At 38.5% G+C, this 25,399-nt stretch overlaps 1 protein-coding gene across 1 annotated transcript; it reads right to left on the minus strand.

The window, feature by feature from the left end:
• Positions 1-12: 12 nt before the first annotated feature.
• TBC1D31 (TBC1 domain family member 31) lies at positions 13-25,063 on the minus strand. The gene is made up of 22 exons (XM_075743386.1): positions 24,919-25,063; positions 22,956-23,102; positions 22,310-22,425; positions 19,939-20,117; positions 16,794-16,945; positions 16,225-16,384; positions 15,788-15,988; positions 14,403-14,579; positions 13,464-13,543; positions 13,215-13,361; positions 12,810-12,943; positions 11,669-11,802; positions 10,897-11,076; positions 9,653-9,885; positions 8,883-9,035; positions 7,554-7,689; positions 6,514-6,606; positions 4,621-4,761; positions 3,402-3,596; positions 2,163-2,313; positions 1,129-1,245; positions 13-406 (listed from the first exon to the last, which is right to left on the minus strand). Exons 1-22 carry the CDS (start codon positions 24,993-24,995, stop codon positions 261-263), a joined length of 3,249 nt encoding a protein of 1,082 aa, XP_075599501.1. The 5' UTR covers positions 24,996-25,063; the 3' UTR covers positions 13-260.
• Positions 25,064-25,399: the final 336 nt, after the last annotated feature.

The raw sequence follows: 25,399 nt of genomic DNA on the forward strand, positions 1-25,399 counted from the left end.
AAATCCTGCAAGTGTTGTAACTAAATGGTAAAAAGTGAGTTTATTTTAGAAGTAAAAATAGCAGTATAGTTACCAAGAAAATAATGAGAAGGTTACAAACAACACACGTTTTTCTAGCTATCATTTTATTTTTATATAAAAATATTTCCAAAGATCTTTATAATAAACAATCTATGATCAGTCCTTAATCAAACTATATATATTTAGCATTTCACTGATTACTAATTTGAAAGTACAGATGAGGTCCAGAGCAAACCATCTCAAGGTGTCCACTTTGTAGCTTGGAAACGAGTTGGAGGATGTCTAGTTTGAGCCTGTAAGGTAAGCTTTTCTCTGAGCCGTCTGACTTCTGCCATCAGTTCCCGCTCTTGCCATGCCAGTTCTTCTCGTCTTCTGTCTAAAGACACTTTAGAAAAGAAACTTGGACTTAATACTGCAACTAACAGTTTTCCGTAAATACCAGGAACGCTTATTGGAAAACTGATACCTCCTGCATAGAAACGCTATGTTTTATTGGTACCACTGTATGTGGGACAGCCCTGAAAACTGTAAAAGAAAGAAACAACTCCTCCTAAGTTCTTTGAAAGTGGCACCTATGTTTTGTTACAAAAATGTCAGATGCTGAGGGGTCACTACAGCTGGTCCATAGATCCATGTTTCCCACTGCATACAGTTTTGTACATAAGATGCACGTGATTTTAAAATGTAGTTTCACTGGCCATAACGGCTGGGATAGCCCAGAGGAAATGATTACAGACTAATTCCTGACTGTAACTCTCAGTAACAGTTTGATGAAAGACAGTTCTACATCTTCTCAACACCCCTAAATCATACATAACTATGAAGACAGAAAAAGCAGAGGTAAAATGATCAGGTCAGAATGAGATTAAGCTAGGCTGAGATTTAATATGACTATTCTCATAATGTGACACACTTCAGACACTTCCTACCTGTGCTGCTCCTGGTAGTGAAAACGTTTGTTCAGGTGTGAAACAGAATACAACAATAAACTGGTTTACTATCCATTAAACACCTACACAACTAATAATGACTCAATCACACAATGAGGTGTTCCAGTAACGCTTCTGAAATTAAATGTGAAAGGAGGGTCCTAACTTTGAAACTTACTGTGCGATGATGACTCTAATGCAGACAAATCATTCAGACAGATGTTTCCAGACCTTGGCACCTGCTGCCGTTCTACCCCTCTCTCCGTACGTCCAGCCTTTAAATCACGCAGTCTCTCTGGGGGAAATGGAGAGAAGGTTTCTTTGTAAATTAAAAGTGTTTAAATTTCTAGTGAATTTTTCTGGCTTGAGGTGAAACAGTTTTTCTCCAGGAAGCAAAACTGGAACAATCACTCACTCCAGCTAATGGCAAGTACAATTTGCTCAGAATTAGAAGTCAACGTTTCCAGTCTGTGGGTCAAAGCTATGCATCACTGCATTTCATTTTAAGAAATTAAAGCTCCACACGTGCTGTATCTTCCTATATAATTACTCTTCTGACAAATGGGCCACTAAGATCATGTGGAATATGGCTACTCATCCTTGCAGTTTTAGGAGGAGACACCCATTTCAATAATTTGCAGTTGCAATTACTCCATATTAAAAACATTAGGCAAATAAGGGCAAAGTCTGAAAAAGTTCGCCCAAAGCATTATTAATCACCTAATCTTAATACTAATCACTAATCTTGTGTAAGCCTTGCAGAGATGGAGGAATAGGAGAAATATCTGCAAAAACACACAAATGTAGCATTTAAGAAGGATGTACTGGCCAATTCCGGAAGGGCATCAATGTTTTTTCCTGTGAACAAACACTTGGCAAAGTCACTTGCTGGCAGTGAGTTTGCTGTTCTTTACATTATTTGACAGAGGATTTCTAAGGGATGCGATTTTACGATCGGCTTAAGCTGATCTAGACCTGTGCTCCTTCGAAAAATGCCATTAATATTGCTGCATCTGATAGATAACAAACTGTAATTCCTTTCCAAGTCTGGCCTGATACATTGGTTTCATGAAAGAATACTGCCAAAAAGTACTTATGTAAAGGAGTTAAGCTTAACTTTATCCCTAATATTGGACACTTAGTTTGTATTCCAGTCTCTGAATGCTTCATGCCAACATCCACACAGGAGAAATGCATTATCTATACGCTCACCAAAATAGCCATCTTCTCTTTGCAGCTTTTCAGCCAATTCTAATGCATCATTCATTTTATCTTCTAAAAACTGCTTCCTGTGCTTATCTGCAGCAATGGCAGCCTTCTGCTCTTCTTCCAGCTGAGCTTTTTTCTGTGTAACTTCTTCCCACTGTGCAACAGAGATTAAACGTGTTCTCAGCAGATGTGTTGCAAGGAAAAAGCAACAAGTAAAACCACATAGATTATTACAGACTGAACTTCAACCTTAAATCAAAATATATGTTATTAAGCCGAGTGAATGGTTTCAGGTTGGTTTTTTTTTTAAATTTCTCATTCAAACACCTGGAGAAAGGTAAAAATCTTGAGTCAAAAAAAAAAAAGAAAAAAAAGAAAAAAAAAAGAAAAAAAAAGAGGAACTTACAGAATCCTAGAATGGTTTGGGTTGAAAGGGACCATCTAGCTCCAAGCCCCCTGCCATGGGCAGGGACACCTTCCACTAGACCACGTTGCCTAAAACCTCATCCAATCTGGCCTTGAACACTTCCAGGGAGGGGGCATCCACAGCTTCTCCGGGAAACCTGTTCCAGTGCCTCACCACCCTCACAGGGAAGAATTTCTTCCTAACATCTAGTCTAAACCTACACTCTCCTAGTTTACCTGTTACCCCTTGTCCTGTCACTCCATGCCCTTGTAAACAGTCCCTCTCCAGCTTTCCTGTAGGCCCCTTCAGGTACTGGAAGGCTGCTCTAAGGTCTCCCCAGAGCCTTCTCTTCTCCAGGCTGAACAAGCCCAACTCTCTCAGCCTGTCTTCATAGAAGAGGTGCTCCAGCCCTCTGATCAAATTTGTGGCCCTCCTCTGGACTCGCCTCAACAGCTCCATGTCTGTCTTGTACTGTGGACCCCAGAGCTGGATGCAGTACTGCAGGTGGGGTCTCACAAGAGCAGAGCAGAAGGGCAGAATCACCTCCCTTGACCTGCCCTTGAGAGGGCCCACCTCTCAAGCCTGTCAAGGTCCCTCTGGACAGCATCTCTTCACTCCAGCATGTCGATCACACCACACACAATTAATAATATGCTTTCCTAAGCCTAAAATATCCTCACCAATTTGCTTCCAGAAACTTCCCAGTCAGAACAGGAAAGGAGATTCCTAACAAAATATTTCTTCAATACCTTTTGGTTTTATGCTATACCATGTAATGGGCAAAAGACAGTTACATTTGTGCCAGTCCCACTTAGAAAAAGAAATAATGCAAATACCTTTTTTTCTTCTGCTTCCCTCATGGCCTTTAGCAGTTCAGCTTCTTTCACCCTGTTGTCATGCAGGAGCTTGGCTATTTCTTCATAACGTTTCTCACGGTCCTGATCATCACGTCTTAGTTTATGCAATGCTTGCAACCTCCAGTCTATGTCAATGCATTTCTGCTCTGCTTTGGCTAAATTTTCTTCAGCAACCTAATAAAACATCTTTCTTACCAGGAATCCAATTACTCTATTTCAAGTACACAGCCTTACATACAGATAAGGTAACTGAAGTGTTCTCCAGGATCAGTCACTGTTAGATGTCCCTGTTGGGAGACGGTACCTACAGTGCCACTCCTCCATTCAGTACAGCAGGCTGTCTCATCTGTGAGGGCTTTCTTCTGCTTCTTCTTCATCCTTCTTATTCTTTCACTTACTAGGGGTCCTTTTTTTTTTTTGTTTTTTGTTTTTTAATCTTTTGGAAAGCGACATCAACCCTCTCCATAATTTTGGGGATTTTGCTTTCCTAGCATGGATTTAATACAATTTACAGGTGCAATTAACATAAGATTGATACCTGGATGCCAATACTGCCACCCACATCCATCTGCTTCCAAAAATCAAAGGCTGTTTACAAAAATTCAGACTCATATGTTTATTTCTAGACAAAATATAAATGCAGATGCCAAGCATATGGGCAGTGGGTTAGCTGCAACTATTTTTCCAACTGTGCAGTTACAAGTTCTGAGCTTGAAAATCTGAACAATTCCTAATGTCAAACTACACGCATTCATTACTGTGATCTAGAAGACAGCTTCTACAGCTGAATTTCCTGCCAAGTACTACCAACTGAAAGTTCCTTTGAGGCTTACTTTTGTTTTATTATGCTTACAAATAAACCATGTTCTTTAACGGGAGAATAACTTACTGTGAAAAGCACCTTTGAGTCTTACATGCCTTCTAAGAAGTAAAGAAAAGTTAATATTCATGGCAGGCCCAGAGAATTTCAGTGTTATACAGCTGTTTGGACACTTCAGTCAGATTTTTTAAAACCTCAAAACTTTAAACATACCGTCATAATCTATTAATATAGGTATCTAGAAATTAGATTTCTTTAGAAAATACTTTCATATTAACTTGAAGTAGTTAATTGCAATTAAAATACTATTAAATAGTACTACTTGTACTAGTTAGCATACTAACTCCCAAAATACATGTTAAGATCCAATCATCTTACTATTTGAGCTTTCTGTCTTTCTTCTCTCTCAATTTCCATCAATTGCCGAACAAGATGATCCTCCAGATCCACCTTTCTTTGATGGTCCTCCACCTCTTCTTTCATTTCCTTTGTAACTGCCTCTTGATCTTTGATTAGATGCTGCCAAACACACAAACATAAATTATTGTTGCTAAGCTACTAACCCACATTTGTAATTCTGTCTCTTTAACATTTATTAAAATTTCATTAAACTAGTATTCGAATATATCCACACATCTTGTCCCACTACATATCAAGAAAGTAATACTCCCTGCTCTTTTATCCACTTGGAATTACACTAAGCCTGAGTCATCACAATGGTCTCGCAGGTTGATACTGATGTAATTCCATTCCCTGGATTACAGTGGAGCATAAAAGCAGAATTCCAACTGAAATGAATTAGATTCATCATGAAAATATTCTGCACTTTTATTGCACATTTTAGCCAAAACGTCAAAACATTTCACAAATATAAATCATGTTTCACAGTACAGGGACTTACAATAAACACATCTGCAGCTTGAATGCAGAGATGATTTGCCAAAGTTGTATGAATCAGCAGCAGATCTAGAAACAGAATTTTAACTCTCACCGCCTTTTCTTCACATTCATCAGGGCACATCTACACAGTTTTCTGGAGAAGACATAACCCTTTCCCAGGTCCGCGGGAACCTATTGAGCTGTGTCAGCAGGGTCCTGAAGCAAAGTTAACATACACGCCCTTCTAAGCTTGAATATAGCCCCTCACTGACGGCAGTAAAGCAACCGGTTCAGGGCACGGGCAGGGAAAGCCTGTCTACACAGACTCTTGTGGGCAGATGTACATCCTCAGTTAGTTAAATAATTGCTACCTTTCTAACCTAAAGAGGATGATCGCTGTAGAATTAGTTGCTTAAACAAGCTGACTTTACACGTCCTGGACACAAATGAACTTAGTCTGGTTTGCGTTATGTAGCCACAATACAGCTGTCTGTGTATTTAATAAATAAAGGCTAAAAGAAATTTAGCCCAGTTATGCTCAGCATGGGTTATAAAAAGTCTATGGCCAAAAGCTTTAAAAAGCCAAATATAAGAAGACCCATGTTTCAAAATAAGGGTTAGCTATCTGGATGTCCACTTCTGCTTGCATTCCATCAGATCTGCAGGTATGCAAGATGGGCACATGTAGCTGTGATTTCTAAACACTTAACTTACTATTTCTAAACAAGATGGACATTCCTAAAGCCTTCCATCGGCAGCCTTCTTTTTAGTTATTTATAATAATTAACTCATACTTAACTTTAAACAGTATTATTGATTAAAACCCTTTATTACTGAATAGTGATCTTTCTGAATTATAAGTCAGTCATTTGAAAAAGGAACTGCACATTCCTGCACAATGGGGATGAACCATCCATTGCTTTTTGCTTAATGATGTTGTTGGCAATTAGACATTTTTTCATCAACTACATCAATCTGCTATACTGTTCTCTCCAGAAAATGTAGATATATCTAGATACCACAGATGAAAAGGTGGGAGTATCTGGGATGAGGAACATATTGCTATAGACTTATTTCTTATTTACACGTTCCTCGCTTCTCTCAACCATCTGAGCACACAGCTAAACTCTGCAGCAACCAAATGATACCTCTGCACAGGAGAATAAAATGGGTAGGATATGGGTATTTTCTCCTAGAAAAACAGTAAAAGTGAGTTCTACTAATGCTTTTATCAACAGAGGGTTTATTCTAAAAAAGGTATCAGAGAGAAAAAAAAAAGGTTCCCTTTTTCCTCACAAAGTCTGGTTGAATGAACACAACTGAATCCGAGAAATGCAAAGGAAGAACCATTGAAGAAGAAATATACCATCTGTATAGTTCCCTAATAATTACCTGTTCAAAAAGCTGTCTTTGTGATTCAAGTTCCACCCGTTGTACTTCTACATCTTGAGCAGTAGCAGCTGTTTCCTGCTCTCTCATGGATGCCTTGAGGAGAAGAGAAACACATGAAAATACAGTACAGGAGAAATTCTTCTTCCTTAAGGAAACAGTATCAAGAAGAATGCCTCAAACCCCAAGCCACACCCTACTTCTAAATTGTAGTTAACTTTCTGTCATACCATGAATAATGGAAAATATTGCTATCAAAAGTACAGGGCAAGTTGGAAAAGAGGCACAGGAATAGTTTTGCATCCAGCCAGGCTTGATCTAGTGCTAATAATCTGCCAGATGTAGCTCTGAATCGAATAAGGAGTCTCTGAACTTAGAACGTTGCAGAGGACAGTACACAGACAGGGAAGTGGCTGCTTTGCACCTGGCAGAACCTGTGCTGAGCTGGAGCTAATGAATCTTACAGTGCCCTGACTGCAGAAACAAACACACGGCTGCACCACGCTCTGCAAACTGTAGCGCTGAGACACAAGGAATGGCCCTGCAAAGACTCAATTCATGCCCACGAGGTTCAAAAGCTTCCATCCTCAGCATCTGCATGCCATGGTGCTCGAGCTAGTAGCACGGGAGCAGAGCCAAGCCTGGCCAGAGGCCGCTGCAGAGCCTCTCAATCAATGGCAGAGTTAATTTGCAATCTGGACATACAGCCCGCAGACAGCTGAGAATTCACTAGTCCTTTAAGGACCTCATTACATTTTTCAACACTGCCAATGTACACATGAATCTGGCTTTTCTCAGGAATTTTTCCAGTTAAAGCAAGCCAGTAGAACACAGTAAATGCCAAATAAAACTGTTAAATTATGCATTTACCACTTAAAGCAGTCCATCTCATGCTAAATACACCTCTGGGCTCATAAATCACAGTATATAAATGACATTTTAGTTATGCATTTTTTCCTTATTCATTTTCACTAATTTTATTTTTTTTATTTGTTTTATTTTATTTTCACTTCAAGAACAGAATTGCTTGAGCAATACTCAGCCTTTCTCGCAATTTCGTCATCAAGACGTTTCAGTTCCATTTGACGCTGATCTTGCTGGTATTTCAGAAAACGCCTTCTTGAAGCATCTAGAAATTGTAGTTCCTTTACTTTCAGTTCTCTTTTCACAGCAGCCAGTCTTCAAAGCCAAACCAAACAGAAACAAGAGAACTTGTATATATGAAAGGTCAGTACCAAAGGGCACGAACTTGCACTGCAGTTATCCATTAGTTACTATGAGCTAATCACTAATGTAGAATGCTTAGGACAGTTGCTTTCATTCTTTTAAATTGTCCAGTTTTCATTTACAAGATAAAATTAAATTCACGGACACACAGACATCCTCTAATGGCAACGTGCCCAATTAAGCTTTCAAGTCCTGTGCCTTGTTTCTGTTCTACTTTAATAAGCACTAGTTTACTATTGCAGTGATCCAGAACTGGAAACTATTCCTTAGAATAATTGCCAGTGTCTTGGTACCTCTTTCTGCACAAAATTAGTCCTAAGTTTATTTGGAAAATATCAAACTCTTTCAAGGAACAAAACCACAAACTCAAGAATTAGTTTGCAAAGAAAGGCTCACTGGCTTCTTTAAAAAAAAACAAAACAAAACCCAAACCAAACCCAATTTACTCTGTAGGTTACAGAAGTTTAAGAGAAGCACCCATAGACATGGTGCTTAGGAACATAGTTTAGTGGTTGGACTTGGTAGCATTTGGTTAACGGTTGGACTTGACGATCTTAAGGGTCTTTTCTAACCTAAATGATTCTATGATGACTTGCAGTTGATCTAAAAAACTATGGAGATGTTGAAATTCTCTTAATTAAAACCTTCACAACTGCAAAAATGTACAAACTAACAGTTCAGCTTCAGTACTATCACAACTCTTTGCTCAGCAACTGATACATAAAGCAGTCTTTTTTCTAAATCCACTAGAAATACAAGAATGTGTCCAGTCACTGATACCATAAATGACTCATGTATTTGCAGCGTGAGTCTGCCCACAGTGCAAGTCTGAAGTCTCAGTGTGCAAACACACAACAATTGACTGCTTAAGAGCATTCATAGTCCGAAGAGACCAGACAAAAGGCTGGTAGCTGAGACAAAAAATATGAAGTGACTTGGCTTCTAATCTGCTGTATTCCCTCGGGCAAGGCAGTAATACAACCCAGATCACTTCATTCCCACACCAAAATCTGACCCACCAGACCACACTGTTTTGCCACATTACAATTTATACAAATTAGTGGTTATTTCTCCTTTACTTATGGTTAAAAATGTAATAGTAGGATACAGTAGCCAGGCCCCTAATGTTTCTTATATTATAATACCTCTGCCTCTGTTCTGCCAGCTTCTCTTCTTCTTCCAGCAGCATTTTTCGCCTCTGTTCTTCAGCTTCTTGAAGCAATTCCTGCTTTCGATACCAGGCTTCATCTTCTGCTTTCCGTTCCTGTGCTTTAGCTTCTAATTCATGTGCTAATTGTCTAAATGGAAGAAGATCACATGTTAATGATTCAAGTCAAGTATCAAGAAATTACTTGATTACTTAGAAATCGATGACTGTACTAGCAAAGAACTGCTGAAATGAGATGCCATGAAAGAGTATGGCATCCCCTCTACGTACTGATAAAGTACATGAGGAAGAGTTACAATACTGACTGTAACAGACAACAGGGCATTTCAGATGAGTGCAGACATTTTCTTCCTCACATTCTTAACAAAAAACAATTTCTAATGGTGCCGTGGCGTCACGGTACCCACTGATTTCAATAGCAAGCTAAGAACTCCTGGTCCTTCATAAAGTTGGACACCACAAGGTCAGTGGAGGTTTAGGGTCTGGCTTACAAGCTTTCAAGTTTGAAGACTTGTGGCACAATATTTTCAGTGAATTAACAAACATTTTTTGTTTAAGATAAGACTACCAATTTAACTTAAAAATGTGTCAAACCAAATAATTTAATGTTTAGCAGCTATTTAAAGTCATCTTCCTGGATTTTCTTAATAGTCTCTCTTCTCAGGCATACAGATTACAACAGAAAAAGGCAATTGTGTCCACCTGTCCCTCCCAGTCTGATACTGTCTTCAACTTTCCCATTAGTACCTCTCTCGTAAGTATTTAATTTCATCTTGTCTGATCCTCTCCCATTCCTGAGTTTGATAATCCACAATGAACTTGGGATATTTATTAAACACAGGGTACTGTCCTTTTGTAAGTGGTATGAAGTCATCAAGCATACGCTGTGGATGGATATCTAGTGGTGTAGCCTCCATAAGATGATAAGCTTCCTTAATCACAACGTTAATGTCCAGGTTGTTACGATGATGAAAGAAATACTGTAAGAGACATGCTTCCATTTACATTCTACAAAAGATTCAGCAAGTTTTTAATATACCTATTTGGGAATAATTAGGTAAACTAGTAAGATCTATATTCCAAAAGTTGATTTTAAAAGGAATTATTAAGTTAGCCCTGCCAATTAGTAAAATATCACTAGCTCAAATGACTTGACCCAAACCTCTTCAAGTTGTAAAAGCATGCTCTGGTTCTTTTTCCTCTCTTCAAATGGCAGTTGCGTAAGGGACCTGGAAAGCTAGGTGTGAATTTAGAGTGTCCAACTGCCCCCACAGACACTCCTACCACTGGATAAACCTCCCTTGCCTTCTGGCGTTCAAACATGAAGCTTGGAAGTTCCTCTTCCTGAAGGACTATACTTCCTGTCAAAGATCTTATTCACCAAGAAAATCTTTAAATTGTTTATTATTAAATGTAGCGATAATGTCTGCTTGATGTCTCTCAAACTGACTGCTCACAAGCACGTTTTCATGGTGGAACCCTTTGTTTGCCCACAGAGATATTTTCATATGAAAAAACCTCCTCCTCCCATGCAAGGCTAAATGTAAGTAAACATTTTCATTTAGCTTCAGAGAATGTCAAATAATACTGCCTAATTTTGCAAATCTGAAAGCAAAATAACGAAACAACATAACAGAATGACTGCGTCTTGTCTCCACAGGCACAAGTCCATATTAGATCCCCCCAAAAAAGGCAGAATAATTTTGTTGTTGATAAACTACTGACATTTACGAAATGGCTTTTAGTGGCATTAGAAAGCTTATGAAAGCTTTTCAAGATCTCGTTGCATGAAACTGCAGGAAATTGCTCAATAGCTTGCTCATTTATTGTGTATTTGTTAGTTATAAGATGATGCTGTTCAGAAACATGTAATAATATATTAATATGGAAATTAAACATCTCTTCCTAACCTCCATAACAACAGATACAATGTTTGATACATCTCTGTAGGTACACTTTCATAGAACTGACTTAAATATGAAGATGTTTACCTCAAAATCTCTTGTTTGATTACAGTGAAGCAAGGGAGCTCTGGAACACGTAATATAGGCAACAACAAACATTAGAAAGTAGGAAGGATGGTTGGAGAAGATATTGTCAAAGACTTTCAGCCATTCTTCTCTTGTTAGAATCTCAGAGAACAGTGTTTCTAGCAGAGGCCAAGCATAAACCTATATTATTTGGGAAAATTGACAAAATAATCCATTAGTACAATTTTACCATTCCTTTTAAAGAAATAATATGATTTTTCTTGCCTTATACCAAGAATCTATTGCTTTATAAAAGAAACAGGAACTAAAGCAGAATATTTGAAGATAAGTTTTATCACCCACTATAAACATTCAAAATTAATATGGAGTGATTATAATTAAATTTCTTATTTCACTGGATGTCTAAATCTTCTGTTTATAGATTTATGAAGCTAAAATCATCCCTAATGATAAATAGGGATTACAAAATTAATTCATCACACCTATGTCCACTTAAAAAAAAAAGTACATTTATGAATTGTTAACTAGATTTTCAACCAATGTAGACTTGAAAGCAGAGGACTTCTAAGAACTACAGTAGCATGTATGTGAGATTTATGACCATGGAAAAGGAAAAGCTGCAGGAAAGCAATGATATATTCTTTACACTCTCATATTATTCACTGTTATTTAATGAAAATTCCCTCAAAAACAATTATTCCAAAATAAAAGACTAGTGCACTATCATTCACTGCAGTGAGATTTTATATAGAAAAGTTGGCTAGAATATTACCTGTGAAGTCACTTTGTGTTTTATGAAATGCTGAAGTAGTTCTTTGTCATGATGTGCTAAAACATTTTCCGTCATACTAAGGACATTAACTGGAGGATTGGGAAAATACTCAAACCAGTGCTGACAAAAATTAACTGTAAGAGAAAAAAAGCCCAACACAATCCACTGTAGTCCAGAGTTATAGACTCCTGAACAGCCTTAAGGTTTGGTTATAAAGGCTATAGTGTTCCTATTCCTAGCTTTAAGAGGTAGTTTTAGGCAGCAAGACCTACTTAAGATATTCCCCCTCTCCTCTTTCCTAGCATTTATTCCTAAATCCATTCCCACAGCACACTGCTCCTCCAGCTGCATAGGCACAAGTGTTTGTGTCAGTACACTGTGAACCAGACTGGGGAATCTGGCTCAAAAATAAAATGAAAAAAAGGCTGTGTGCTGTGGGACGAAACGGTTGAAGGCAGATGGGAATACTTGAACCAGTATTTCTGTCTCATGAAACTGAAGCCTGGATCAAGTAATTTTTAACATACTAAGAATAATTTCCATAAACTTGGATAGTTATTCACTAACAGCATGTGTTTGCAAAGTGGGTACGTATGCTTGGCAGCACATACCTTCTGTAGACTTAGCAGCAGCTGCAACAACTAATTTAAGTGTAAAGAACTTTAATTTAGAATGTTTCTTCAGAAGACAGCTATAGCCAGCTTTCAGCCAAATGTCTCATTTTGCATTACCACATGCTTAGGACAATGAAACACAGTAAAAATTTAAAAGAGATCAATCGTTCCCTTTTGACTGGGAGTGGGTGAGGGGGGATGGGTGGGTGTGACTACTTTTCCCATGTCTCAGTGATTTTAGTTATTGTAATATAATTATGCTAGATAGATTTGTTTTTACTGATTAGACTTTACAAATACTGTTAAACTGCTAACTCTTTGCTAGAAACACTGCAAAGAGAAGTCTAATATCTTGTCTTTATTTACAAGCAGGTTTTTGTTTTAAGCATATAGTTGCTACATATTAATTCCTGGCAACATCTTTAGAAGAGAGCTTGACCTCATGCATTTCATCAGGAAAAGCTACTTTTGCATGGGAAAGTTTAAACAAGTTGCAGCATACTTGAGTTTTTGGAATCATTGCTTACCTACTACTGTAGCAACAACTTCAAAGCAGATCAGCTGGTTGTTCTGGAATAATTTTACAAATGGGAATGCCAGCAAAGGAATATAAGGCGTCTCAGCAAAGATAGCAGACCAGTGAGCTAGAGCTGATAAGGTCCTATACACAGAGGCAAAGGTGTAGAAAATGTCGATCCAAACCCAAACAAAAATATAATATGCATTTTAGAACTACAATATAGAAAGACTGTAAACGTCAAGACATTATACACCAAAGATTATACGAGTTATAAAAACAAAATAGCATAAGGGCACTACTATTTCGTTTTAGAATTTTCCTGACAGCTGATTCTAGCTATTGGATGCATTTCAGATCACAACATAGAAACAAAAATCTATAATTTTTAAATAAATAAAAAAATATATTTTACCTCTGTAAAACTCTCAGCAGTTTCCTACTTTTGATGGGATACTCATTTTGAATATTCACAAATGCACTGTGGGTACCCTTATCTATTAGGCTACTGAACGCCAAGTGGTTTTCAGGAAGTTGTAATAAGGAACGCCAAACAAACATCCTGCAATTAAAATGCAGACTTAGTCAAGCAACTTCTCTTTCATAGGCCAGTAAACACAAGCAATTTTATTTTGTGCAAGCATGAACATGCACACAAACATACCTGTACTTTGCTGGATATTCCCCAAATTCTTTCAATAAGGCCCGCAGACGTTTCTTGTTTAATCCACCTGGCAATTTGTTCTACAAAATAGGGGATCAACAATAAATATAAAGATTTCCCCTTCATAATCTTTATCTTTGCACTCTAATAGACGATAGCAGCTAAATACTGAAGTTCCTAATATAATATTAAAGAAAATAATAATAATGATGTGTACTGCTGTCTGTTACATAATCCTAGGTATTTCAACAAAGAAGAAGATAATTCAAAAAATCATTCATCGACTGAACTTAAAGAACAGCTGCCATTGATTTCGGTCAGAAGCGAATCAGACCCTAACTGACTAAACTATATGTAATTAAATGATGGATATAGACAAACCATAAAGAATATTGACATAAGGAATAGAACACATTGTGATGAATGTTACAGGAGGATACAGATACAGATATAGGTATGTGTGTATATATATGTGTGTGTATATATATATGAGAATATATATACATATGATATGCAAGATAAAGATAGAGATGATGGCACAGTGATGACAGAAGGGGAATAAATGCAACAGTAATGCATCTTCTAAATAATTAATAAAAAATGAAACGGCTTCTAAGCAGATTTTTTAGAGGTGTCAATTTGCTAGCAGAGAAGCAGATCAGATCTAGCAAATATCCAAATGTGTCACAAGTTGCTTAAACAATCTCAGAGGTACCCCAAGTTGACTGGTGGCAGCTCTGGCTGTGTCACATAATACTGGAGTATGGGCTAAACAGAGAGAGGAAACGTGACTAAAACTCCCTCAGTCCCCTCTCCACTCAAACATCCATGTGAATCAGTGCTTGACCTTATTATTTAAAGTAAGTGGCTAAATATTTTTTTGCAATTAAATTTAAATGCTGCAGACTGGAGAACAAAACATTTGCAACTTCTTTTTACCTCTTTATTTTCAAGTGATGTGTTCATTGGCAGTTTTAGCAATCTGGTTTGAATTTTGCTTCCTTTAGATTTCCAAGGCCTATCTGACCTTCCTGAAGTCACTCTCATTGTCAGTTTGTTTGCCTCTGACGTGCACTTGGACCAGTCTTCTACTATTTTGAACATGGGTGGTGGAGGCTAATATTAAGTGAAAATACCTTAGTTAACATCTTGTAAGACAAATTAAATAACACTATAATTTGATATTTATTTTATATACAATATTTTTCAGCTTGATGGCCATAGCAAGAATAATAGAGACACATTTATACCATAAATAAATATATATGGACTGTATACTCCTGAATGAGTATGCCAGTGAATAAAACTGCTGTAATAAAGTAGAAAGACTGTGAGAAGGTTTATGTAGCTTCCAAACCAACTCAAACATCATGTTATTTCCTTGTTTAGCAAACACTAGCATATAATTGGGATAGTATGAATGTTTATCATGTACCGTTCAGGTTATTTACTTGAATGTGTTTCTCAATGTCACTAAAATATTTTGCATTTCTATAGCACCAGTGAAAAAGAATACAAAAGACTTTTACACACTTTAATTAGTCTTCAGTGTCAGGGCGGTATTAATTCAGCGTTGGAGATTGGGAAAGCAAGGAACAAAGTGGATAACCAGTTCATGTCAAACCGGCAGCAAAAGTGCCAATGGAATGCATGTGTGACATCTTTACACATCCTTCCTCAGCTCCAACTCCATCATTATCCGAAGCTGCTTACTGTTTACTTCAAAGACATGGTGATTAAAGATATATGGAATTCTGGATTTAGAAACCTGACTCTCATTAATAAATTACTTTAATAAAATAAGAACTGGTATTTAGAATGTTTGTTATTTAGGAAGGATTAGGAGTATGATTGTGCCATAATGATGGATGCTAGTATCCAATAACACAGTAAGAAGAACAAAATCACAGCAACAAAAACACCATTCATGCCCACAGTTTAAGACAGCACCAGTTGCAAAACGTCTCCTATAGGAAACGGAACAGAAGCAGCACAATTGTGTTGTTTCCTTCTCCCCCAAAACGTCATTACAAAGAGAAACTGGTCCACACAAATTGCTGTAGAAAGGAATACCATCTCCCTCTCCTCCCAACACCAGAACCACAGAGAGATATATATATACACACACACTTTAAAAACATCATATTACCTGCAGGCTGAAGTAACTATGAAAGGAACTCTACAAACTACTTTTTCTTTATTTGTAGTGTTAAATATGGCACTCCAACACATGTCTGCAAACTACTGCTGATACAAAAGTTGTGTAGATAAGTATCAACTTTAATGAGATTTACTGCTGTTTTAAGAGACGTAAAACACTCTACCTTATTTGCTTCTTGAGTCAAAGCTTGGACACTGTATACATTAAGGCTACCATTTTCCATTACTGATGCAATATACTGTCCATTGGGGCTAGTTGCTGCTGTACTAATTCCCTCTTCATGACTCCCAATGTCAAAAAGAAGTTTGCATGTTTCTATATGGATAAATCTCATAATATTATCTTGACTTAACACTCCAAGGATCTATAAGTTAAAAGGATTCATGAATTAGTGTTGTCAATGTAAACCAAAGAGGAATACCCAATTCAGCAATGACATTCCATTAAGCTAAAAGAGCAATTGAGTAAACATTTAGCCCAGTCACTTTCCTTTTGTATGGCATGGGCGCATATCCTCAGTGTCCCCCAAAAGCCCTCGAAGTATACGTGTAGGATCAACTAACCAAATACTCCAGTCTTAAGCTTTGTAAAAAACCTGACCTGATTGGAGCCCCCATCAAAACTGTCAGGGAGGAATTCCAGGTGACGGACGGCTCGTACTTTTGCAGGCATCTGGATTATTCGTATCAACTGCTTTGATTCTAAACACCATAAGTGAAGATGATTTGATTTTCCACCAGCTACAAAAATCCGGCCATCTCTGGATCACAGATGAGGCAAAGTTTCCATCAGAATATTGTAATTTAAGTTAGTATTAGCTAAAAAGAGAGAGATAATACATTTCCTTCTATGCCCTCAAATCACTTTTGAATCTGTCATTACTCCTGTCATACTCTCCTGAAAGAACAAAATAGTTCCTAAATAATAAAATTTGCTTTTGTAAAGGTTAGTTTAAACCTTATTTTAGTGGTCATTAAAAACAACTTTATTTCAACTGCTATGGGACTGTAATAAAAACTGCTGAAAGTATCAGTCACAGCAGAGTTCAAAAGCTTATCATAGTATATGGCTCAATACTTCCATAAAACATTACAAATAAGGAAAGAAAATCTGTTTTAAAACTACATTTTTTGTAGTCCACCTTTAGAATGTTTAAAATAGCAATTTACCTGGTAACTGCAAAGACCTTATAAAGTAATACAGAACCTTCTACAGGAGTTGGCAACTGGTATTTACAGTGAAGAGTATCAAATTCCCATGCGAAAACAGAATTATCTTTGAAACAGCTGAGGATGGTGTTACTCAATGAAAGAAAAAAAACCTGGAAGAATACGGAAAAGAAAAAAAAAAAAAGTTGTCAAGGAAGTACCCTTTGAATTGGACCAAAGTGCATGGCAGAATAAAATACAGCAAGAAATGATGACAGTATGGCTATGACTGTAAGTGAGCAGTGCAGCTGCCATGCAAGGCTTAGATCCCACAGGCAGCAGGTTCCCTTCCTGCTACAGCCCAGGCAGGCCCGCTCTCCCTTGCACTGGTTCAGAACTTGTTGTACCCTTTGCTAAGTCAGTTTAACTCACCAAAATGACACAGATCTTTATCTGGGTTATTTTTATGACTGTTAAACTGTCTTGTGGAGGTTTCTGATGAGTGCCAGAGAGGATGTCATATAAATGGTGGGAACATAAACCCAGGTACAGGAGGGGATGGGAGACATGAGGCAGAACTGCTCACTCAGCAACTGCTTGTTTCAGCTACAAACTAGCTTCAGCATTCAAACAGTACCAAAAGCCTGCAAATGCACTCTATGAAACATTCATCTTTAGACTTAAACTCCTTAGTTTTATGTACAACTATTAAGGTAAAAAAATATTACAGAAAGTTTAGCAGTGTATTCTCCAACTATGAAATGCAGATTTTACTGTGAGGATGAATGAAGATAAAACCAAAAAGCTTGTAAATATATTTTTCAATTATTCTGCACAAGTTTATTGTTTATGTGTAATCTCTTTCAATCAGAAAAAAATTTGGATTATTTACATTTTTGGATGCCATCAGATACATTCTTGCTTAATGGTAAATTATTGGTTTAGATCAGAGGTTCTATTTTGGCAGCAGCACATGCAGCTTCAGTAAATTCCCTATACCTATAATCTTGAATGTTAAACTGAAAATGTTTTATGGTATCTGAACATTGAGGGACTACCTGAAGGACTCACTGGCTGAGATTTGTAGTCAGTGCTATGAAGTTCAGAGTTTTGGTCTGAATGGTCTCTTGGTGCCTTGAAAATCTGTAAATCTGGGTATGTGGGATAGGATTTATCCTGCTGAATATTAGCGACTGAAAGTTGGATGTTCAGGCCAAATTAGTCACTTGACAGTGAGCAAAATTCACCTGTGGACAAAGAGTCACCTCACCTACCAGAGTCATTTATCTTCAGACAGACTGAGCTGCCTGTCCTCCTTCAGGGACCCTGAGGAAGTCTAGAGAATGAATTGAGAGCAGATGCCTATCATGCAGATGGATGAAGATGAAATTTTGGTAAACTGGAGAACTGAACAGTTCCTGATTTTTTGCTTTGCCCTAGAAAAATACCATAAGATGGTCACAAGCAGCTGTTGAATAAGCTTTGAAAACAGTCATTACAGATGTCTTCTCTTAGCTCTTCTTTCTCATTTTTTTTCACCCACTATTCTTACAGTGTGCAGCTCAGTCTCTGACTTTTTAAATTAGCTTTTCCGCCATACCAACTTAACAGAAAGTGTATGTTGGAGTAGAACTGGGCTTAAGTAAAGAGGCACCAAGAAGTACACCGCAGAGATTGGTGTGACACTGCTACTATGGCTCAGACAGCAAGCAAGAATCCAACTTTGGACAATAAGTGTCAGGGCTGCAGTCTAATAATAAATCTGATCTTTACTAAAGCACTTATCTCTATGTCTTAAATCGTGGCATGGGAGTAAATATCATTATCTCTATTTTAAAGACAGGAAAATTAAATCCAGATAAATTGGATTATTTGCATAATGTTCTATCAGAAATGGTAGAGCCAAACCAAAAGTGCAGGCTCTTAATTCCGAAACAGTGATTTACTCATTCAACCATAGTCACTACTGTTTGAATTTAAAGGTTGTTTCCATACTGTAACATCCTGATCCTACCAAACTCCAAGAGCCATATATCAATCAGAAGCCCCTACACACAGCCTACACAAAGAAAAATACTGAGTAGTAGAAAAATCTTGTCCACTAAAGAAATGCAGCCATCTTTGGAGGGAAGGCATGATAATTATTTTAGCAACATGCAATACACAACAGTTTTAATAAAACAAACAAACGAACAAAAATTTATGCATGATCTTCCACAGTAATTGCTAGGTGACTATTTCAGGCTGACAAAATTTCTGCCTGACTTAGAACACTGTGAAGACACTCAAATGAATAGCCTTGTTCTCTGCAAAATCAGCATGGCTTTTTAGTGACCAGCTGGATGAGAACTTTGGTTTGAAGTGGCATTTGTAAGATTATTCACTGCAAGGCAGCAAGTTGTGCTGTAAGCTGTGCTGTAAGCAATGCTCAGGCTGTACTTATGCCAAAGTTTGACATTTGGTGGCGCAGGCAGACCTGTTTAAAGCAGCATAATGCTAAGAAAGACCTATTTAAATGACTCCATGACACAAGCATGTCATCTTTCTCATCCCCTGTTGTTCCAGTATTAAGTGTCTGTGCAGCAAACCAAACCAAAGAAACCACTAGGCTGAAAAGCAGCAATTTCTTGTTGCTGAGCTACTTTTCAGCTTTGTTTGTTTCCACATTCATTGCTTAGTGTGCATAGAAAGAAGTGCTTTGGAATAAGCAGCTGAATGGGGTAGGTGGTGGTGACCGTTTGAAGTTAGAATTATGACATCAAAACTGTTTTTTCAACAACGCCCTGAAACACCAGTATCATTCAGGTTGGAATCAATCTCCAGAGGTCCTCTGAGCCCTCCCCCAGGTCAAAGCAGGGTCAATCTAGAAGATGGCTCCAACTTCCAGCTTAAATTAGGCTAGTCAAGGTCATATCCAACTAAGTTTTGAGTATATCTAAAGATGGAGGGTCCTTAAAAGTTCTCAGCAGATCTCTGCAACTACCGAGTTGTGATTCCAGTGGTCTGGGTGATGTCATAGGATGACAGTTAAGGAGATATACCCAAAGAACATTGAAAAGATTCAGCTGTATTTTAAAAAATATTTTCAAGTATGATGATTTTAACATGTAGTGTCACTCCTACTGACGTATGCTTGCTCACCCTTTAGCAATTGCTCTTTACTCACCTTCTGTATCCCCACAGACTGACGAACATTCAGCTTTCTTTTTCTTTGAAAGGTGTCCAAGTCCCACAGTTGTGCTGTATCAGTGGATGTAGTGATGGCATACCTGCCTGAGCCATGGACAGAGATGGAAGACACCGAAGAATCATGTCCCTTCATCCAACTAACTAGCTCCTTGGTTTCTGCAGGAGTTGATGAAAAGGATATGAAAGTCATTCAAAGTGAAACAACTATTACTTTACTCTCTATTGCCAACACTACGCTGTGAAAGAGACTTTTAAGCATACCTAATGTATGACCATTTACCATCACAGCCAAACAAACAAGAAACAAATGTATCAGTCTTCATACAGTTATTATACCTTGGAGAAACATAACCATCTCCTCATCTCCAGGTAACAGATTTCATAAGTTATTTTCAGTTCTACACAGAAAGCCAACTTGCACAGACTTGTTAAATTTAGCCTAAGAATCAATCTTAAAAAGTCACGAACGCTGTCATCAGGTAAGTTCAGCATGTCTCATAGGCAGATTATCTGATGTGAACACCTGCAGTAATCTCTAGAAGTTGAGACTGAATGTTCTAGTTAGAATTCTCCACTTGTTTTAGCTTGCGGACAATATGTATGGATGATTACGCAGCTATTTACAGGTTCAAGGAAGAAAGGTTTAATGACAACAGCCTATGACTATAGAAAGGCACAGTCAGAAAGCAACACCTCCTTAATTCTTTTAAAGTCCAAAATATTTTTATGCTGTGTATTGCATACTAAGGAAATGGTTCCTCTGACTACATTGTCTCCCACTAGTGACTACATGATCACTAATCTTCCCTCAGCAACCAAACTGTATTTGTGGCAATTACACTATTTACGCTGGGTAGTTTGCCTGACAGCCCACGGGGTGGTTCCAGCTGACCTACCGCTGTGGCATCAAAGATGGGAAATGGCTATAAAGCAGCTCACGAAGCCTAACAGTCAAACTTTCTGCTGTGCTTACAGACAACTGAGTGCTTAAAGCTGTTGTCATATGGCAAGATGACACAGGATTACAGAGTATGGCTTCTAAAGCAGAGGATGGAGCCTGCCAACTAAGTATTATCTAATACACCTCTAAAGATAGTTTACCCAATACTGACTTATGTGAAGAACATCTGTATTTTAAGACCTTCTCTATTATGACTTGGTATCTGGAAACAGCACCATATAAACATGCATAATTAAGGAATAATTAATAAGATTTCTCTAAGTGCATCCAAAATCTAAGTTTGGTCTTATTGTCATTGAAAGGAGGAGAAAAAACAGAGGATTTCAGACCTTAACTAGGACTCTTCCTCTATTTTAGGAAACTGTGTGTTACATTAAAATCTTCACCAATAATACCAGACCCTCAAATTGCAGATGAGTGATTCCTACAGCTTTTGAAAAAGATTTAAATCCAGATGATGAGAGACACTACAACTGCACTTTTTGATAGGTTTTGGTCTCCTCCCTCTGGTGACCAGTGATAGAACCGGAAGGAATGGCATGAAGCTGCGACAGGGGAGATTTAGGTTGGATATGAGGGAAAGGTTCTTCACCGAGAGGGTGGTTGGGCACTGGAACAGGGTCCTCAGGGAAGTGGTCACAGCACCGAGCTTGACTGAGTTCAAGAAGCATCTGGATAACGCTCAGTCATATGCTCTGATTCCGCTGGTCCTGTGTGGAGCCAGCAGTTGGACTCGATGATCCTTATGGATTCCTTCCAACTCAGGACATTCTATGATTCTATGATTAAGATTAACTTATGAAGAATGAATTGTAAATGCCTTTCACCATTTAACTTCTAATCAAGGCAGAGACACACACAGCTGGCCTGTGAAGTTAATTTTAGATATTGCTTTTGAATAAGGATACAGATCTACTTGCATACTCAAAAGTACTGACAGTTCTTTTAGTGTATATTGTCACTTTGTTCAAATATTTTACTGTAAATATAGTCAACAACTGGTTCAGTTGCAAACTAACATACTGTTGAGCGATTTTAGTTTGATTTTACATACAGCACTGCATTCTAAGCAAACATACAGAATTGCTTTAAAAAAGGTAACATATATCATTGCGATCCTGTGCCAGACTTCAGCTAAACAGATGCCTGCATGACTCAGTGGGAACAAGAAACTTTGACAAAGCAAAGGGTTCATTTACCCACAGGACTATAATCCCCATGGGTGCAAACTGTGGGGGTTTTTTTGGAAGAACAGATGGCATGAAATACGTAATAAGATTTCCATTAAAAAAAAAAAAAGCCCTTACAAAAAAAATTGAGATTGAAACAAAAATTATATAGTTTTTTTAGAACAATCCGGATAGTGATCCTTTACATTTCTCCTTACCTGTATCAAAGCACTTAATGGAATAATCTGCCAAAGCCACCAGGAATTCTGTCTTTCTGCGAAGATTAAATGCCAAAGCAGTGCAAGCCTGCATTGTCCGCTGAACAAGGTTGAACCTATTTAAAAATATATGTTCTCATTGTGTTAAGAAACTTCGGATCATAATGTCAAGTGAAGTAATAACTTAACCAGCTTCGATATATTTCACTGAGAAAAAAAAATAACTCAGAAGAGAGCAAAGAAATCAGATCTAATTATGGTAAGCATAAAAATATTAAAACTCAGAAGTGTCAGATTGAGAAGACTAATTAATGTATTTCTACCAATGACAATACTAGGTCTAATTTATTGTAATTCATCAATTATTAATTGACCAGTATCATTCAAAGAATAACTTCTTGGGGTAGTAAGTTCCATGAAATTGCTGTTTGGGCAGTTTAGAGTTACAAACTACTGATCTTCTGAGGCAGCTAAACTAGTAAAATAATATTTAGGGAGTTTCAGCTCTGAGAAAACCACTATTTCCACATTCATGGAAAACTGAGGGTTAAAACCAGATCTGTGGCATGCTGTCCAGGCAAGTTCCATACCTCTGAATGTTACAGATGTCAAGACAATTGAAATGTCTTGATAGAAATACTCTTACCTGTTTCCACTCAAGTCAAAAACATATATATTCCCTTGCTGGTCTCCAGCGAGTAGAGAATCTCCAGAACTGTCAAAAGCCACATTCAGAAAACGTATGGTCTTTGAATGGTATCCTTTGACACTATGAATTATGTTTACTATAACTCTGTGAAGAAAGCAAGCAAAACAACTGTGCTTAGAACTGTTTTATTATCACATATTTCTCCAAGACCTAGGATTAAAATGTTCCTAGCTTATGGTTGTACAATTGGGAGTTGGAACTAGATGATCTCTGAGGTCCCTTCCAACCCAAAGCATTCTATGAACTCTAATCATTCATAGTGTTCAATGAAAAATCTTCTTGCATGAAAAATATGTATTTCTAATATTAAAAATATACTAAATAAAGGAAGTCATTCACTGTGTTGAAAGTAGTTAGGAGGCATGTAAAGCAGATGGGGGAAATCTACCATTCATGATCCTTTTATGTGGCTCCATTACCTGATTTTCAATTATATTATTAAAGAATAACACTAATGCTGATGTATCATCTACCAATGTATCTGAAAGCCCAATTCAGCACTCAGCAAGGAACCTGGTTCTTCATTATCACTGTAACAAAACACGCTAGAAAACTGAGAAGCTATGAATTACTGTAAGAAACCAATCAGATTAGGTTGGGGTGGGGAGAAAAACAGTTTTAATACCACTTCTTTCCAGAGTCTTCAAAAGCATGAAGCAAGCCAATTTTATCATTATTCATCTGAGATATTATGGAACAAAAGTTGCTGTTTTTTCACATTCTATCCTTCTGTCATTCTGTTGGCATAAAATGGAGCCAGATGCAGAAGCGAAGCCCATGTGCAGAATAAGCCATAAGAGGAAGGTTTTTCCAGGAAGCAGGACACGAAGATTTGGGAGATCTGCAACTCCTGGATTTTTTGGCTAACACTGGGCAAAACAATTATTTTCTACCATCATTTGGATGTAAACTCAGAGTCAAATGAAATATCTAAAACTGTACAGGATATTGGGAGGCTGCTTAAACACTGCAGGGCACTTGCAGAAGACTGTGACCATGGCTATATAAGATGCTGATAGCTATCTGAGACACCAACTTCTAAGACAGCAGAATATGCAACCCACACCTGCATGCAACTAACTGTTGGTGTATGTTACGAAGTGTGAGAGAATATCAGAAGAAGAGGGCCGCGCAGCCATGGTACAGACTAGAGACAAAACTAATTCTACCTCGTTCTGCTAAGCCCATTCTTTTCTGAGATAAAAGGGAAGGGCCATAAAAATGAAATTAGAAAGATGTTAAGGTAATTAAAATTAAAATTTAGTGATGTTAGGGTCTTTAATGTCATAAAAAACCCCACAAGCAAAGTATGACTTCTGACTGTAAAAATGCCCTGAAACATGCGTACTTCTAGCATCTCCCAGGACTCCCTCGACACCACTCTCTGCCTTTCAAAAGTTCCTTTGCCACTGACCTAGCCCAGGGGAATAAAGCCAGGAGTTCACAGAGCTGCATCCAGATTCCCCATGTCAAACTGTATACAGGTACTCCAAAGCAGCATTCATACTGCTGCTCTTCAGCTTCAGCCAGACTGTATTTTCCCTAGTATTCCACATTATAATTAAACTCTCGTGAGAATTTACCTATGGTATTTTGTTCAATACAATTAAACTAAATTGGGAGAGTTGTCCAGGCCCTTGCCCAGCCAAGTTGTGAGCATCTCCGAGCACGGAGGTTTCACAGCCTCCTTGGGGACCTGCCCCACCTTCAACGGGAACGTCTCTCCCCGTTATCTAACCGGGAACCCCTGGGCTGTACCTCCACCCTGCAGAAGCTCAGATGGCCCTGCCCTCTCTGCCCCCTCCCCTCGGATGCCCTCGGCCTTCCCACTCCCTCGGCCTCTCCTCCGCGGCGCAGCGCCGAGGCCCGCCGCCGCCCCCCGACCCGGAGCGGCCGTTACCCCCGCCGCGCCGCCGGGCTGGGCTTGCGGTCCCAGATGGGGCCCTGCTGGCGGCCGCCCAGGTCGCAGCTCTGCATCCTGCACCCAGCACCACCGCTGCCGCGCTCGCCACCTCCCCTCAGGGCTCCTCCAACGGCCGCCGCGGCGGGGGGGGGGGGGGGGGGGGGCGCCGCACGTATGGTACAGCCCGCTCCCGCTTCACCAATGGAAGGCAGAAGGAAGGAGGCGGGAGCTTCCCCCCCCCCATGTCGGCCTGCTGGGGAATGGAATCGCCCTCGGCCCCGGGGCCTGCCGGGAGTTGTAGTTTCCCTCGTGGACGTCACGCGGGGAGCCAGGGCGGGAAAAGGGGAGCGGAGCGCGGTCAGCATTGGATAATACATAAAGTGGAGGCTACGACTTATAAAAAATATATTTTTATCACATAATGACACGCCCTATGAGGAAAATAATTTTATAACATAATGAAATGGGTCATTTAATA

This window comes from Balearica regulorum, chromosome 2, assembly GCF_011004875.1.
Source record: "Balearica regulorum gibbericeps isolate bBalReg1 chromosome 2, bBalReg1.pri, whole genome shotgun sequence".
NCBI classification, from domain to species: Eukaryota; Metazoa; Chordata; class Aves; order Gruiformes; family Gruidae; genus Balearica; species Balearica regulorum.

Coding starts and splice junctions, on each gene's coding strand:
- TBC1D31 (XM_075743386.1), bottom strand. CDS start 24,995: ATGCAGAGCTGCGACCTGGGCGGCCGCCAGCAGGGCCCCATCTGGGAC. Junction 12,944..13,214: donor CTGCTGAGAGTTTTACAGAG/GTAAAATATATT, acceptor CTCTGTGTATAG/GACCTTATCAGCTCTAGCTC. Junction 4,762..6,513: donor AAAGACAGCTTTTTGAACAG/GTAATTATTAGG, acceptor TGTGTTTGGCAG/CATCTAATCAAAGATCAAGA.